The sequence below is a fragment of the Betta splendens genome, chromosome 16 (assembly GCF_900634795.4).
Source record: "Betta splendens chromosome 16, fBetSpl5.4, whole genome shotgun sequence".
NCBI classification, from domain to species: Eukaryota; Metazoa; Chordata; class Actinopteri; order Anabantiformes; family Osphronemidae; genus Betta; species Betta splendens.
The window spans coordinates 15,891,855-15,908,217 of record NC_040896.2 but is presented as its reverse complement, the minus strand read 5'-3'; the positions used below and the strand labels follow the sequence as shown (position 1 = coordinate 15,908,217).

At 46.8% G+C, this 16,363-nt stretch overlaps 1 protein-coding gene across 1 annotated transcript; it reads right to left on the bottom strand.

Moving 5' to 3' along the window:
* Positions 1–1,896: 1,896 nt before the first annotated feature.
* Positions 1,897–16,357, bottom strand: deptor (DEP domain containing MTOR-interacting protein). The gene is made up of 10 exons (XM_029128022.3): positions 16,061–16,357; positions 15,821–15,910; positions 14,108–14,286; positions 13,580–13,703; positions 9,841–10,019; positions 8,187–8,369; positions 7,639–7,776; positions 6,831–6,901; positions 6,615–6,719; positions 1,897–4,565 (listed from the first exon to the last, which is right to left on the bottom strand). Exons 1-10 carry the CDS (start codon positions 16,072–16,074, stop codon positions 4,443–4,445), a joined length of 1,206 nt encoding a protein of 401 aa, XP_028983855.1. The 5' UTR covers positions 16,075–16,357; the 3' UTR covers positions 1,897–4,442.
* Positions 16,358–16,363: the final 6 nt, after the last annotated feature.

Here is a 16,363-nt window from a genome sequence, read left to right as displayed (position 1 = left end):
GACTGAAGTGGCCGTGGCCTTCTGATTAGCCCCACTGGTCCCAGTTATTAGACGTCCTGTCCCACTGTTCCCAGACGGCCACTAAAAACCCTCATCCCTTTGAAACGATGGACAGCTGGTGACGCAGAATGAGCAAAGATCCTCTACATGCACATTGGGGGGTCTGTCCATGGGCTGCACGCTCACTCTGCTGATGAGTCTTGTCCCACCTCCACGGGCCCTCGCCTAAGTCTGGGTGGAGGAAGTTAGCTCCACGTTGGCTAAAGATGCTATGCTAATCTTGGCCAGCACAGCCAGACACCCAGAGGTGGCGGCCACGGTCCAATAAGCTTTTAGCGGGTGTCTCAAACCTCCACATGCTGAGACCTGTCCTGAGTTCATTGCCTCATGGGAGGGAAACAACGAGTCCATCATTCCTGAGGAAACACTGAAATATTGCTCGTCTTCATCTACAAACGTCTTTTCTGTTTTCCACGTGTGATAACCAAGACGATCTTTATTTATACCTGGTCGTAATCTGATTCAATATTACAGTAAGTATTTTTCTGTAAATCATATTAGTTGTTCAGTTATAACAAGTACGATCAAAAACAGAACATAATAATAATAAAGAGGTTTCTATTAATATTGAATAACACAAATGTAGAACAAGAGCTAATTATTAAGAAGCATAATTAAATGTAAGCATAAATAAATACAGCAGATGTAAGCATCATATGTGAAAATTAAAAATGTGAGGATTCAAAGCAGGATGAAAACATTGGGTTTGTCAGAGACTATTTTCTCCGCAACGCCCTCATTTTGGCCATTGTCGCTGCCACGGGAGCAATTTTTTATGTGTATAATTACTTGATCTTGGCTCGTGCTGCCTCGAGCACATTGGCGTTGCTGTAATTGGACCAACTGGGCTTTTCAAATCTTAATATGATCCTATAATATATGCCACTCGGTGAAGGCTTTGATCCCAGGCTTCCTGAATTACAGACATTTTGAGTGTTGAAGTTGGACTCGCGGCTTTGTCAGTTGGCCTGTGATTCTCCAGGTAGCAACACATTGTGCCCTGTGGACCGATGGACAGAACAAGATCTGCCAATGAAAATGCTCATTGCTAGTAGAAAAGCACGATTTGACTTCAACTCTGACACAGACCGCTAATTAAATAGAAAATGGAAAACCTACACATTCACTGTTCCTTTGGGTTAAAGAGCATCTGTTTTTCTCATTTGTGCTTCAAGCAAAGATGTTTTTCATGTTTCATTCTCTCTTTGCATGTGATTGAGTTACACTTTCTAATATCCTGTGTGTGTACTGCATATATCAGTTTGTGGATGGAGCAGCCAATTGGATAAATGTTTATGGCTGGTTTCAGAGCTATTTCATGAATGTATTGATGCAAACACGAATGAATGAGAAGTAGGGACGACCTCATCTAATAAGTTAGTTTTTAAAAAAATATATAAAAGAAGAAAAATCAAAAATAAAAGACGCCTATAAATCTGTGCGTAGGTGAAATCATCTGGTAAATGGTCTGAGATCTTCAAAATGCTTTAAGATGATCTTCAAATTGGTCAGTTGTGTCAGAGCTCACAGGTGTCACATACCCATCCAGCTGTGCTGTGAGTAGATGCCTACAAACATCTGGAAAAATGTAATCTTTGTAACTCAAAGACGGTACGGTATAACACTGCCTCCTACTGGTAGAGCTACAGTGTTACAAGGATAAGGAAAACAACCATATTGGACAAATGTAAGGTATTCACAAATATTTTAATTTATACTTTGATGCATTTTAGTTATTTTAAAAACTAGTTTAAGAACACTTTAGTTACTGCATCCTAAAAAAACAGAAATAAACTAATTCAAATTCCTGCAAATGAAACCACACAGAAGAGACAATTCGAATGAAACATGTAACTGTTTATTACATTAGAACAGCTGCTTTGCCAGACACAGACACACTGTGGTACCGCGTGTCGTCTTCAAACATTCAGTCTGAGAGCAGAGAACGTGACACACAGCCGTACCTGCTGGACCGGTCTGGCCTCCAAGTGAAGCGTGAAGCAAAGAACCCCGATCATCACACAACCCCGTGCGAAAGTGGCAGCGCGGCTCCAGAAGCCGTGGTTCACAAAGACAATGATTGTCAGTAACTGAAGCGTGATCACATGATACAATGAGCATTTACAAGGATCAGAGTTTAGACCACAACCAACTGTGATTAGCAGCAAAACAAGCTCTTAAGGCAAACATTTGAACTATGGCCACAGGGAACTGTCACAAGGATCATATTAGTAAGTCTGACACACACTTTTGCATATTTCTATTTCCAACAACCCTTCTTTGACATCAATCAACTTCTGTCGCTTTTAAAAAGACAAACAGGAAACATCTCCATTACATGTTAAGCTACTGATCATTATCTAGACAAAACAAGTAGGAAACTCAGGTAAGTAAGAAGCGAAGCCATTGCTGAGCATTAAGTGTTTAGAATGAATGTGACAAAAAGAGAAAGGAAAACCTGTGATTCAAGAATCACCAACACTGTTACATTACAGCCGATAATTCAGTTTGATCATGAACGTTCAGTGAACCAGTTCTGTGTTCTGCGTCATATTCATGCAGTGTAGGTTCTCAGCAAAGGCCCAGATCCAGTGAACTCAGAACTCTGCTCTATGGGTCAGACTGATGATGGCGGCTGACGACAGACACCCTGCTGTGACTAATTATGTTTGTTTGGCAATAAGGATTTCCTACACACATGTTCCATAAAACATACATTACAACAACCTTGTTTACTGTGCTTAGTAATAACTTGGCTCATATCCTGTGTGTCCACTGAACCAGGCAGTGAAGTTTGGTTTTGGCACAGGTTACTAAGTGCTGATGTGGGGCTCAAGCGCGGATACAGGCACATACTGTACTGTGTGTAGAATATGAGCTCCTCCATGCTCTGCTTTGTTCATTATATACAATGGAACGCACTATTTATGCTAAGCAGGCGACGGTCTACAAATATACAGTTACTATGTTTTAGGGTCGTCTAAGGAAACAACAATGCTGACTTCAGTTTTACTTATTAATCTAATTATTTTACATTAATGTGAACACTTTAATGTTTTTTGCCCTGGTGATAAATTAATTTTACTTGATTCTCAAAGGACTGAAAATTAAATGAATGAATGAACAATCCCATCCTACACTTACACACACACTGTAGAAAATGAGCAAATGTGCTTTTGTGATTGACACCTTAAGATTAGTTTATTCATATATGAAAATATGCAGCAGGTATACACTGCCCTCACTATAATATGCAGCTTTTCTAAATAAAGACAGCTCGCCCGCCTCCCGCTGCCCCGCGCTCTGCCAGCCCTTCAGGTATTAGTCCTAAAAACTACCACCATTAATTACAAATGCTAACGAACATACAAGTCAAGCTGGAAATCAAACCCATTATTTGGTTATAAGAAACACCTACAGGAGCTTCTCCGGTACCTCTACACGTTTTAAAGCATGTTTCTACAAAATAAGCTATGTTGTAGCTTTGTGTGTAGTGACTGCATCATTACTGTACGTTACTCTACAGTATCTGCCTGGAAATGCTTCATTCCATTAAAGACTACTGCACTGGATCATTTGCTTTGTGTGAAAGTAATAACATCTAAAACAAAAGGCAGAAAACCCAAGTGCTTTTGTCCATTTGCCATTTTTATGAGCTTATTTGATATATAAAGTGCTGATATACTTAAGGGTTTGGCTCTAAAAGCTATAAATGATTTGTGTCATCTTGTGCAGAAGTATTCAGATGGTTTCTTTAAAACGTCCTACATGCTGTCAGTGCTGTAGCGATTTAAACGTGGGCGACACTCTAGACGTTAGCTTTATTCTGTGCGGTTTGTGCATTTGTGAGTAAAGTTCCTGTCTATTTTATCCCTGTCAGTGTCGGAGGCAGTTTATCACAGTAGCTCTGCAGAAATCTACTGTGGCATCACTTCAGCTGTGAATTCCCTGGAGATTTTTACATGACAAAAGATACAAACTTGTGTTTTCTATTTAACTATGTGGTTCCAAGTAAGGAACAACTATAAAAACAGAGGTACTTCGTCCCGTACGCTGTGTGCCGGTGTCCTCCTGCCTGTGCCAGCAGGGGGCAGTGTTGAGCTGTCAGGAGCTTCCATGGTTCCATACCCAAACTGGAAACGAGGTTACTGTGTCAGCATTAAGTGTTCTTCACTATTGTTACTGTTTGAGCTTCACCGAAACGCTGATCATGTTCAGCATCTGATTCGTGATGAAGTCTGGGTCCAAAAACAAGCAAAACCAGAGAATACAGGCTCTTCTACTTCACACAAAGTCAGTCGTCATTAAAGCAGAGTGTGTGCTGCATTCCAAGTCGTCCACGTTGCTCTAATTCTCTGCTCGCACTACTCCTCCACCCTCAGTTATACCTCCTCCATCACCTCCATGACGATGGTCCTGGGTCCAGTCAGGATCAGGTTGCTGACGGTCCTGTAGTCGTGGCAGAGGACGTTGAGGCCGTTGACGGACACCACAAACTGGCAGACCTGGAGAAGCACAGAGGGAGAGAAAGGTGCCTGAGAGCTTGGCCCACGGTAACAGACAAAGCACAAACAGCGCTAATCACACCAAAAGTGTTGAGTGCAGCTAAAGCGCACCAGGTCCAAACGCGACAGCCTGCTCTAATGGCTCCCTGCACCGGGCCCCGCCTCCCTTATCGCTGTTTAACCACCGCTGTGCTGAAAACAAGGCCGGTTGTTAGAGCTGCTTCCAAGCTGAGCTCTGGGTTTGTTACAAGCCATTACAGAGGCATTCACCATGAATACATCAATAAATAGTGTAATTTACTGCCATTAGTTTCATATTATACACACTATTAAGGAACAAAACACAGACATCACATCGCAGAGGGAAGATAAAGCTTTGCAGATGTGAAGCTACTTAAAATCCAGCGTCTTCACATTCATTCCACACGTGAAATGTTTGAATAAAAAGGTGCAACGTTTCACTGTCTCTGCACCTCCCCCCTGGTTGCTGATGCTTCTCTCCTTTCAGACGGAGGCCTTGTTGGTGTTGGCTCCGGCTGAACTGGACTGAGCGGCCTCATTCGACCAGAGGGTTAAAAAAGTGATTCTCACGGGGGAAAGGAAAGAGACAGGAACCGGCATAGGAGGCAGCGAGAGCGGCCAAGAGCTCGTATAGAGCGCGTGTGCCGGGCGATGAAGGAAGTCAGTCAAGTCTCAAGGTTTCAAAGGAAGCTGAAGTAAAACCGAGACAAACGAGAGCAACCAGCATTATTTCAGCATGTGACGCTCTGCGTGACCTGAGTCTCTACACTAATAGGCTCAGTTCAGCACGTAACAGACACAGTCACAGTCCTGGGAGATGCCCCCCTCAAACCCTACTGGAGGCGATCCGGCAGAAATGAGGCTGGTTGCTTAGCAACCGCACCGAGACAACAAGACTCCAGACCCTCAGCAATGAATGAGGGTCCCCCCAAAATGTGGAGCTGCTGCTTTAGGAGCAGGTCAGATGATTGGATCCTGTTTTATTCTTACTACAAATGTCCTGCACACAGATTTTGAAGTTTTCTTTAAACATTTGCAAGTTAATTTATATGAAGTGATAATATTAATATCCACATGGTCCAAATACTGTACGTACCGTCCACGGATCACATGCTCTACTTGCCTTATAAAAGTGCATTAGAAGTGGAGCTAAGCTTGATGTAATGGACAGTTACATAAGTGTTTGGATCCATCCAGGACACAGTGTGTGTGTGTGTGTGTGTGTGTGTGCGTGCGTGCGTGCGTGCGTTGATAACTGATGAAGTGATGATTTAACATTTAACTTTCTGCTCCCTATAATTTGTACCGAGGTCCATTTCTCATCTGGCCGTTTGCCTGAGCTGCAGCGCCAACTTTTTTTTGGTCTTGTGTTTCTGCTCAGACACACATCAACACAGTACAGCTCCTCGGGGGAGGTGGAGCCCAGCTACAGTAGACTTCTAGGAAGCGCAGGGAGCACGGCGTCCTGGTGAAGCCAGAGACCACACTGCTGAACACTACACCTACAAACATGACGCCTCCCAACCTGATCGCTGAACTGCTTCATGACGGACCTTAGCCTTTAGCCACAAAAAAACAAAACACCAACAGGTTCAAAGCTCACATGATCTGTTCCAGACATAAAAACAAACAAGAAGGTGGACTTTTATGAGATCACGTTTCCATGGTGACAAAAATGACTGCTGGCATTGACCAAAGCAGAAGTGATATTATTTCCACTTCCTCTTTCAGGAGCAACACTCCAGCTTCTCTGCCTCCTTCCTCATCTGCCACACTCCTCACAGCCTATGATTTTAAATCAATAAACTAATAATCAATCAACTAAGTCTTTCTGCGTATCGTCCTTCCTTCAGTCCCAGCTCCTCCTCTTCATGTTGTGGCTAAGCCTTGCTATATTTTGCATTCCCAGGCTTCTTTACATACCTCTAGTCCAGCTGTGTCACCGTTACCCTGCTTTCCTCCCTCCTCCTCCTCCTCCTTCATTCTCATCTCACATCTCTAATCTAAACGAGGGCTCAGTCTCGTTACCTTCATTCCAGCAGCGGCCGCGGGGCCGCCGGGGTCCACGGCCTGGATGTGACAGGGTTTGCTGCCTCGCACCACGAAGCCCCAGCCCACGGCGTCACCCACAATCTGAGGAAAAGCCACACGCAAAATCTTAACAAATGCACCTTAGATCATCCTCACGAGATCAAGAGTCAACATAAGTCAAAGACAGAGAGAATCCGAGTGTGTGTTTCGTACTGTGAAGGTCTTCTTTATGAACGGTCCTCCTGGTGTCTGCAGCTCCTCTGGACTCACTTGCCTTTTCAGAACTTTTGAAGAAAACACACAACCCAAATTATTATTAGCTACCAGTGTAATAGGCTATACAATGACTTAAATTGCATTTACAGTACATCTTCTCTCTCTCTCGCACACACACACACACACACAAACACACACACACACACACACACACACACACACACACACACACACACACACACACACACACACACACAGTCAAAGGGCCCCAAAAGTGACCATAGGGCCCCACTCCAATGTAACCACAAGGACACACACACACAATTTATGCTGACTGTGCTGTGTTCTTAACAAATCTGATAAGAAGCAGGAAGTGAAACCAGAGAGAGCTGTTATCCCCTTGATCTGGACCTTTTCATAATCTCTCTGGAAACCCCGATCCGATCAGAGATATAGGACGACTTATTTTTAAGACCTAGTCATCTGGGCTTTCTCAGAGGGTAACGTCTTTTTTTAATCTGTCTGCTTTTATAATTGCATATCAGAAATCACACTAGACACAAAGCTGCTTTAACTCAGAATCTTCTCTACCTGCCTGGGATGACACAACCACTGAGGCTAATGAAAAACACACGAAATAAAATATGTGTGTGTGTGTGTGTGTGTGTGTGTGTGTGTGTGTGTGTGTGTGTGTGTGTGTGTGTGTGTGTGTGTGTGTGTGTGTGTGTGTGTGTGTGTATGTGTGCACTTTCGTAGCCAGAACAAACAACAAAGATCGCTCTTTCTGTTCTATACGACTTCGTACCAGATTTGGGGTTGCACAGGACGGGTGGGCTGCTGCTGAGTGTGGGACTGCTGCTGTAGTAACCGCTGCTGCCACAGCTGCTGCTCATGCTGCTCCGCCGAACTCCCACCACCACCTTGATCTCTTTAGTGGGACTCACTGGGACAGACGGGGACGAAGAGGGAAGCTGTTACAGCCACATTTAAACTCTATCCACATCCACAAACCTCCCTGAGTGGATATCTACACTGCATGTTGCCTGAGTATGAACCCAGCTGACCTGATGCTTCGCTACTGTTCATCTGTCGTTTTAAGGTCAACTCAGATGAACAACATCATCCATGTCATGACATATTTGTGTTTACTTGTGCTTAGAAAATGTATTATCTCTATAGGCCAGATACGACCGAGGACTCCGCCTATCGTGAGTGTGGGTACAGTGTGTGTCGATAGAAGATAAGGAAAAGTGGCACAAATGTGACTGGAAGATGGAAAACAAATGGAAATATCTGCAAAATGGGTGTTGTGGACAAAGAGTATGAAATGTCAGCGCGTGTGTTTGCATTTGCCTGAGAGGAAGCTGCTGTTGCTTCCGTCCGAGTTCTGCTTGCGGAGGCAGAAGGGGCTGTCGTGGCTCTCTGGGATGCAGCGTCCGCGCTCGTGGAGCAGTTCGATCAGACGCCGCCGTCGCCGGAAGTTCATCCTGAACTGGTAGAGGAGGGGCCCGTTGACAAAGTGGTGCTTGTTGGTGACTGGAGCGAGACAAAGACACACACGAAGAATCAGTAAAAGGAAGAAAGCCACGCTGTGCTGACGTCACATCTGAATCTTGGCTTTGTTCCTGAACCACCTCCAGATAAGGCTCGATTAGCACGTTTCTGTCACTAAACCATCAGCAGAGAATAAAAGAACAGCTGTGCTCTGGGTCATGTAGTCGCCTATTGTGTGGCACACACATCAGCTAAGTGAATGTGTGAACACACAGAAACCTCCCGCGCTCAGGTTACTCACCTGCAGCGAGCTCAGCTGAGCCCGGAACACTCCAGCACCAAACAAAGCAGCGGCGCTGAACTGGACGGACACCTTATACGGGTTGGTCTTAAATCACTGATGAAGTCCTACTTGTTTTCTTCTAGGAAACTCAACTTTCCCTCATGCCTACAGCTTCGTTCTTGCTGTGATCTACTGGCGGTGCGTGTCCTTCAATGCTCCCAATGCATCGTCCTGTGGCCCAGTAACAAAGCAGATCCATCCAGACTGGCCTTTTCTAACACTAGACATGAACGCAGAGCAGGCAGCAGGCAGACATGCAACAGCTAAAGAGCCTATAAACATCATCTATGATAATGTAGCTATTGTAAATCACTCAGACAATTGGACAGTTCTGTTCCATCTAGTAGCATTTATGCAGTGAAATCTGAATCTGAATCTGGGTCCATGTGAATACATAGTCTAATTTAATCAGACCTGGGTGTGAGCACCAGACACCGGCATCAGATCTAATTCCATGTCCTGTGGTGAGCCAGCTGAAACCAGCTCCAGCTTCCACACTGAAACATAACACAATGCTCTTGAATGATATTTATTTTTAAATTTTCAGTCCACTCTTTTATGATGGATCGGAGGTGGTAAAAACAGCAATCAAACGTTTCATTGGCTTCGTTTAAAGAGGGATTGCAAACACGCGTGGGTTTGATTACACAACACACATGTTGGTTCACACTAGATGGATGGATAGATGTGTTTACTGACAGGTTCCTTTCTGTGACTCATGTAATAGTTTGCTGTTTCCCTTTGACAAGAGATGCTGTTGTGAGATTTTTATAATCGTACTAAAGCACTTGTGACTTATAATTAGGTTAAACTACCGCTTATTACAGGCTCCGTGCACGTCTTCCACCTGCTCAGGCTATTTGCTGACCTGCTCCCATAGAAAGTGTGTATACACAATATAGATAGATAACACGGTTCCCAGGCCTGCAGCTATGAACCTGCTGACCTGTCGGCGCCTGAGGCACTCAGGGCACATGTTACTGATGCTCATTATTCAGTAATAGTCCGGATGGATAGAGACCGGCAAGCGGGTCAGGTCGGACCAGGACGCGTCCAGAATCAGTGACTTTCTGATTTGGGAGGTGGTTTTTTAGATGATACATGGTGTGAAGACATAAACCCTTCAGAGAGCAAGGTGCGGGTAGTCAGAGGACCCCCCCCCCCCCTCACCGTGCTGGATGATGCCGTGTTCAAGGAGCCTGCGTCCCAGCTGCTCCGCCTCCTCCCTGGTCGCCATCTCCCCCTCCTTTAACAGCCAGTCGATGAACTCGGAGGCCACCAAGGTTCGCTCGAACGTCCCCCCGTCCTCGTCCCTCGTCTGCAGGAGGTTGTTCTCCGTGTTCATCATCCTATAGAAACGTTACAAAGATTTTGTAAGGATGTTGCGCTTTAATGGGCAACAACATGTTAAAGCTTGGAAGTGTGCACAAATCCAGCACCTGGAAATTGGTTTCATTTGATGGCTGCATAGAGTAAAATGTGTGTATTCTAGAGCACTGTACAGTAAAATAAACCACAGCAGCGTTCAAATACCCGAGAGATGTTTTCCATGTTTAGCAAAGTACAGTTATTGTGAAAAGCGGGAAAGACAAAAAGCGTTCCAAACCAGCAGCTCTGCCCCATTTCTCCACCCTGTAATCTGCACAAATACAGCACGGATCAGCATAAGTGGAGGCACTCTACAAAAACTACAGTGAGTCCATGTTATCCCTAGAATGCCACACGCCATGATGACAGGGTCATTGCATTCTGTGATAATAAATAGGGCAAAATCAGTTCGGCGATCCTCATAATAGATGAAGTGAACCTCCTCGAAGACAGACAAACAGTCTTTGTTTTGTCACTTGATTTAGTGAGCGGCTGCTGCGACCTCTATCAAACATTAACCACAACTACGGATCGGCCTCAGTCACGGGAGACCTGCATCACCAGGCACACCCAGCATATGAAGGAATCCTGCCAAAGAACACAACAAACCTGAATTAGGTGAGTCCAGGCAGGAGCTAAAACATCACCAGGAGCATAACCCGATATAATAAAGCAAAGGCTTCTAACACAGACACAATGCCATGCATTTATTACTGAGCTTTATAGTGTGTATGTCTGTTTACCTCCAGGCTGCTCATTTCCTTTGCTTATAGTCTCTACATTAACAGCCTGCTGGCTCCACTGTTTATTTTACACTCGCCTGTCTCCATGAAAGTGAATCTCCCTGAAAATATAATGAGGAATATAATGAGGATACCTAAACTTCTATATACACTGGCTCGTGTATTAGCCGATTATGGCAGAGGATGAAGGCAGTTCAGGAACAAGACGTCAGCGGGTTATTTACTCAGGTCAGTGGAGACAAATTATTATACAGCAGGCGTAGTTTTAGTGGAAAACCATTCGTTTCCAAAAACTTGAGCTTTACTGTTGATGAAGCTAAATGAGGCTTCTAAAAGAATGAAACTAAATAAAACCTAATTCAGGTGCAGCCTCTGCACAAAACGCCCGAGAGTCCTCTAAGTGCTTTGAGTCTGACCAGTTGCTTCCTGTGTGTGTGTGTGTGTGTGTGTGTGTGTTTCATTAAATTCTCCCTAGCGAGCCGGAGAAAGCGAGGTTGAGAATAATAATAATCATAATAAGTTTCGCCAGCATCATCATACAGAAGCTCCACCTTTAGTTTCAGACTCTGCACTTCATGACCAGCAGCCATGAGCTGCTCATAAATCTACTGTTATGTTCTATTTCTGACACTTAAATGATATAAAACACTCAAAGCACACTGAATGATGAGATTACTGTACTTATCACTGCTTCGGTCCAGACCATAATCAATCACTGCAGCAGCACAGACGTCACAGTCAAATGTCTGCATGTCAAAGCAGTCGTCACTTAATCGCATGGGAACCTTCGCGTCGGCTCTCATGCAATTACCAGTCATTACGGGCCTAAACGTGGAGCAACACCGACACCAGATGAACCAGGGCTGCGTTTAGAGACGCGAGGTTGAGTCGCTTTCGCTCGACTGTGATATTTACAGAGCCCAGAAAAGACCCGCGGCCTATATAAAGCACCGTCGAAGCCGCTCGCTGTGTGACACGCGTCCACGTGAGAGGACAGAGGCCGCGTGTGAACGTGTGCGTCTGTCCTGACATTACGTCAGTGCTGTTTTCACTGCTAATACGTTGATAATAACCATATGCAGCTATCAGCAAACATCATTTCCTGCTTTGAAAGCGTCGTGTAATTACACCCGATAAACAGGCTTCATTTACAGCACGTCCTCCAATCAAGACGTCCCTTCGAGCGTGAGCGACTTAACCAGAGCAAACACACGCGTGTGGAGCTCACATGAGGAACAATGCTGTTACATTTCTTTCCTCTTTCACCAACCAAGAGCCGCTGGAAGCGTCTTCCTGCACTTTGTCTACTTACTTGAACAAGCGGCAGCGTCACAGACCAGCGTTTCAGATCTGCCGCCTGTTTATTTTTCCATGTCGAAGGACACACAGGCGACGGAGCGGGTTTGTACAACATGTGCTATTGTAGTACAGTGAAGACGGTGTGTTTTTAATGTCACGGCCCAGTAGAACACAAAGGGGTGTCAGCACATACCTACAATCTGCCCACAGCCAAGCTGCCCTGCTGATAAATGTGTTAGAGTCTCCACCAGTAAGTGGCCCTCCAACACACAACAGCAGCTACGTTTGCCTCCTCAGGAAGGGCTGAAGCTACAATACTGTAAGTGAAAAGAAAAGCCTGTGGAAGCGAAGCTGAGGGTCCAGATAGTAGATTTACCTGGACTGACTACGGGACTGTTACAAAGGTCAATTACAATTAAATATTGCGGTTCCAATTACATCACAAGTAATAAAAAGTCTGTGCTTAGTAGCAGTAATATTTGATTTAAACCAACAAGTAAATTAATTCATACATTCAGCGTATTTAGAAACCCAAACAAACATCTCATTCATTTTCTGTTTTTCTTCTGTTGACTTTTAGCGAGCGGCTAAATTAAGAGCAGCTTTGTGTGCTGGTGCAGAAATATGAAAGCAAGCAGGACAGACTGCAGCCCGCTCTGCTTGGGAGATGTTTGCACTTTGTACTCGGGCACAAGCGGCTGGAAGACGGTCGCGAGTGACTTTTATGGGTCTAATTGTGAAGCAACTCAACCGCAAGCGAGAAAACACCAAGGCAAGCGCGTGTGTGTGTGTGTGTGTGTGTGTGTGTGTGTGTGTGTGTGTGTGTGTGTGTGTGCGTGCTGCCCCATACTGATTACATAAACACGCAGCTCTGAGAACTAAGTCGACAGATGTCTCCCCTCGGACCGTTTCTTCCTCTTATGCAACTGCTGTGCTCGAGTGTGTGTCAAGTGTGCGTGAAACCAAGACGTTAGTTATTCTCCCAAATAGACACAGAGGAGTTGTTTTTTTTACCAGTCTCCTCCCTGAAAAGCTGAGGACAAACAACAACAGCCCCATTAGCGACGTCCTCTGCTCTAAATCCGGCCCAACTCTCAATGACTGAGTCACCGCTTGTCAAAGTGCCAATAACCTTTGATTTTCCACTTCCTGTGGGCTTCAGTCTAAAACGTGCATTGTCGAAAAATCAGTTAACACACAAATTTAATTGAATCCAATTAAGCACAAACTTCCTCGCTGTGGATAATATAAACAAAGAGGAAGGCAGGAAGGTTTGTCCTCGGGTTTTCCAAGCTTTGAGCAGCATCAGATGATGTGCTGATGGCTGCTGCTAAAGTTCTCACTCCACTGTGTGAGTTTAGCCTTTACTTTGAACAAGAGCACTTACTGACCCTTTGACCCAGGACCGAGCACAGAAAACCATTCAGGTGAACTGCCCACCGGCCCCTTCCACATGCGACCACATGCTGTGAAGGTGGAAGTGCAAACAGGAAACGTACTTCTCGTAGATCCTCTGCCCCCTCATGAAGACTTTGGCCTCACTGTCCAACGGGAAGGTGCCGTCGTCCTTGCGGAAGCGGTAGAACAGCTTCAGGTCTTTGAACTCCCGGTGCTCGTCGCACACTGGAAACGCACACGGAGACGGACGCGCACAGATCAGCTGTTTAAACTTGGACTCCGTCTTCATATTCTTATATCACAACAAACAGGCAGAGGCTTAAAAGACTGAGCAAACTACAGAGGTTACAATGACTGGACACGGAACAAACCGAGGATCTGGATGAGGGGATAATAGGATTTCTGATAATGTTGGCATAAATCAGTCACTAAACCCAGAGCATCGTTAAATCATTAACCCACAGCTGGGATCTGTTAAAGCTGAGCTGGAGCTGGCTCTACAGCAACCGGCTGCAGGACGCGGTGACTCATCTGTCAAGAGGCCGCGTCGAGGCCCAGAAAACGTCAGGAGGCGGAGAACAGACAGGTTTCCACGCGGAACGCGGCGTGACCCGGCTGGGCTCGGTTACCGTGGTGAACGATGCTCTGGTCCAACAGCTTCTGCATGATCTTGATGGCGGTGTCCCGGTCGCAGGCCTCCTTGTGCTCGATCAGCCAGTCGATGAGCTCCTTGGCCACGAAGCAGTTGGGGTACGTCCGCAGGTGGTGCCGCCGGTCCTTGATCACCTTGGCCTCGTGGAGCCGCAGCCTGAGAGCAGCGGGTCAGACAGAAACGCACTGTTAGGAACCCAGACACGGAGGACGCGAATCGTTGCCGGGATTGATAAAAAGCTTGAGTTGATTCTTTGACTGGGTTTAATCCATGATGGGCTTATGACGGCGACCTTTCCCTGAACCACGGCCCGGGCCGGGCCGGGCCGGGCCGGGCCCGCGAGCAGCTGGCCTCGGGTCGGGGTTCTGGCTCGCGAGGAAGCCACACATTCATGACTCCGTAACAGTGAGCTCTGTCCATTCACGGCTCAGAACGGGTCACGGGACCCGCTACAGCAGCAGCATGCGTCTGCCTGCGAGGCCCGGCCTGTTTTTCAGCTCTGCCCGAAGCAGATCTGCTCCGTGATACGAGGCGTCGGCATGTGCGATAAGATATCTAGGAACCAGTACCTTATCAGTACTGGCAACTGTGGCGGTCACGTCCCATGAGCTTGACTCGTGATCAAATAAAGGTGTGATTTAGGTACAATACAGGCTTTTATAACAGCAGTGGAGCAATATTCTCATGAGCACCGCTGTTAATAAGATCACCTGTGGCTCGTTTGGGCTGAACCGGTCCAGTTGCTCATAGGAGCTGAATCCTTTGAGCTTTGACTTACACTGGTTAACTCATTAGTAAATACAAAGTACAGCTGAGGCTGATGGGAATAACTGCAGGTATTTGGTCTTCTGTAAACTAAACGACTGGATGTTGGACCAAACTAAAGTTCTGACAGACCGATCGAGCCCCCCTCCCCCCACCACCACCACCACCACAGACCTTTCCCCTAGAGCTGCAGCGTCCCAGACGTCCACCCAGCCCGCGGTTCACTGACACCGGCCCCGCTGCCAGCTGGCAGCCTCCGCATCCAGCTGTTCCAGGAACACACGCTGGACAAATAGGGAAACGCAGGCGGGCGCTGAGCGGCAGCTCCCGGGAGACACTGTCCAAACACCGGGCGATAAGTTTAGTGCTGCTTATTAAGGGCAAGGCTACAGCGTGTGCTCGAACTCTCATCACAACAAGCTGGAAAGCACAAACCGGCAGCATTTTCCCTCCTACTGCGAATGGGGGGGGGGGTGGAATTCCAGGCATTGGTGCCATGCTTTACCTACTGAGCCTCCATTCACTGGTGCCACTGGGTTTGCAGTGTCTCTCTTCACACTCAGTGCCAAAGTATGGGGTCAACAATACAGGCCGGTGGCACGAGCCCCTGATAGGGCGAGGGGCGGGACGCGCCCCGGTGAGCGGGTTCAGCGCACCTATGCATTTATGACGCATCCTGCAGAATGAAGAAGCGAGGGATACGGGCCGTCACGTGCCAGTTATAGAGGTGAGAGGAGGCTCCGCGTGCACGCGTCCTCTTTGTTTGGCAACGAGCGAGAGCCCCGGGCGCGACCGTAACCTGCCGCCAAGCGAGAGCACAACACCCACTTTCTCATGGCAGCGCGTCGAGTCCTGTCATGTCTCCGATTGCGCTGCTTATTGACGCACGAGTGGCGCAAACCTCACGCGAACCATCACGTTTTACCTGAGCTGCTCCCCGGTGACCAGCACCTCGGCCAGCCGCTCCAGCTCCGCGGCTTTCTTCTGCATGGTGTGGCCGATCCCGTCCATGTCTCTGCCAAACACAAGGCGCACAGCGGGGGGTTAGTTTAGCATCATCCCGCATAGAATCCTGGGCAGCTTTGCACCGTAGCTGACAGACAAAGACACGCAAGCATGCACGCGCTGATGACTCCAAACAATAAACAAAGCATTTTCCCCTCACCGTCCGAGCACCATGAGGAGCGAAAAGGTGACTTCAACAGTAGGTTCCTTTGGTGAACGAGGAGGAGAACTACTTCATCCCAGGACACATGCAGCGAAGCGGGGCACTCAGACCCATCAGCAGCGGCACATCCACGGCGAGGTCCTGGAAAAGCTCCACCAGACCCAGATTACTGCACACGCGCACACATTCATGCATGAGTGCGCGTCCCTTTGTGAGTCCCGCTATTCATCCGCTGCTGCTGAAGCGGCCCTCTGTCCCTCACGGACGGTTTGTTTGTCGCTGACACCGACACACCGCACG

Excerpts from the sequence above, each read along its gene's own strand:
- deptor (XM_029128022.3), bottom strand. Across the intron at positions 14,287-15,820 it reads GTCACCGGGGAGCAGCTCAG|GCTGCGGCTCCACGAGGCCA; the intron begins GTAAAACGTGAT and ends CGCTGCTCTCAG. Across the intron at positions 13,704-14,107 it reads CCAGAGCATCGTTCACCACG|TGTGCGACGAGCACCGGGAG; the intron begins GTAACCGAGCCC and ends GTGCGTTTCCAG.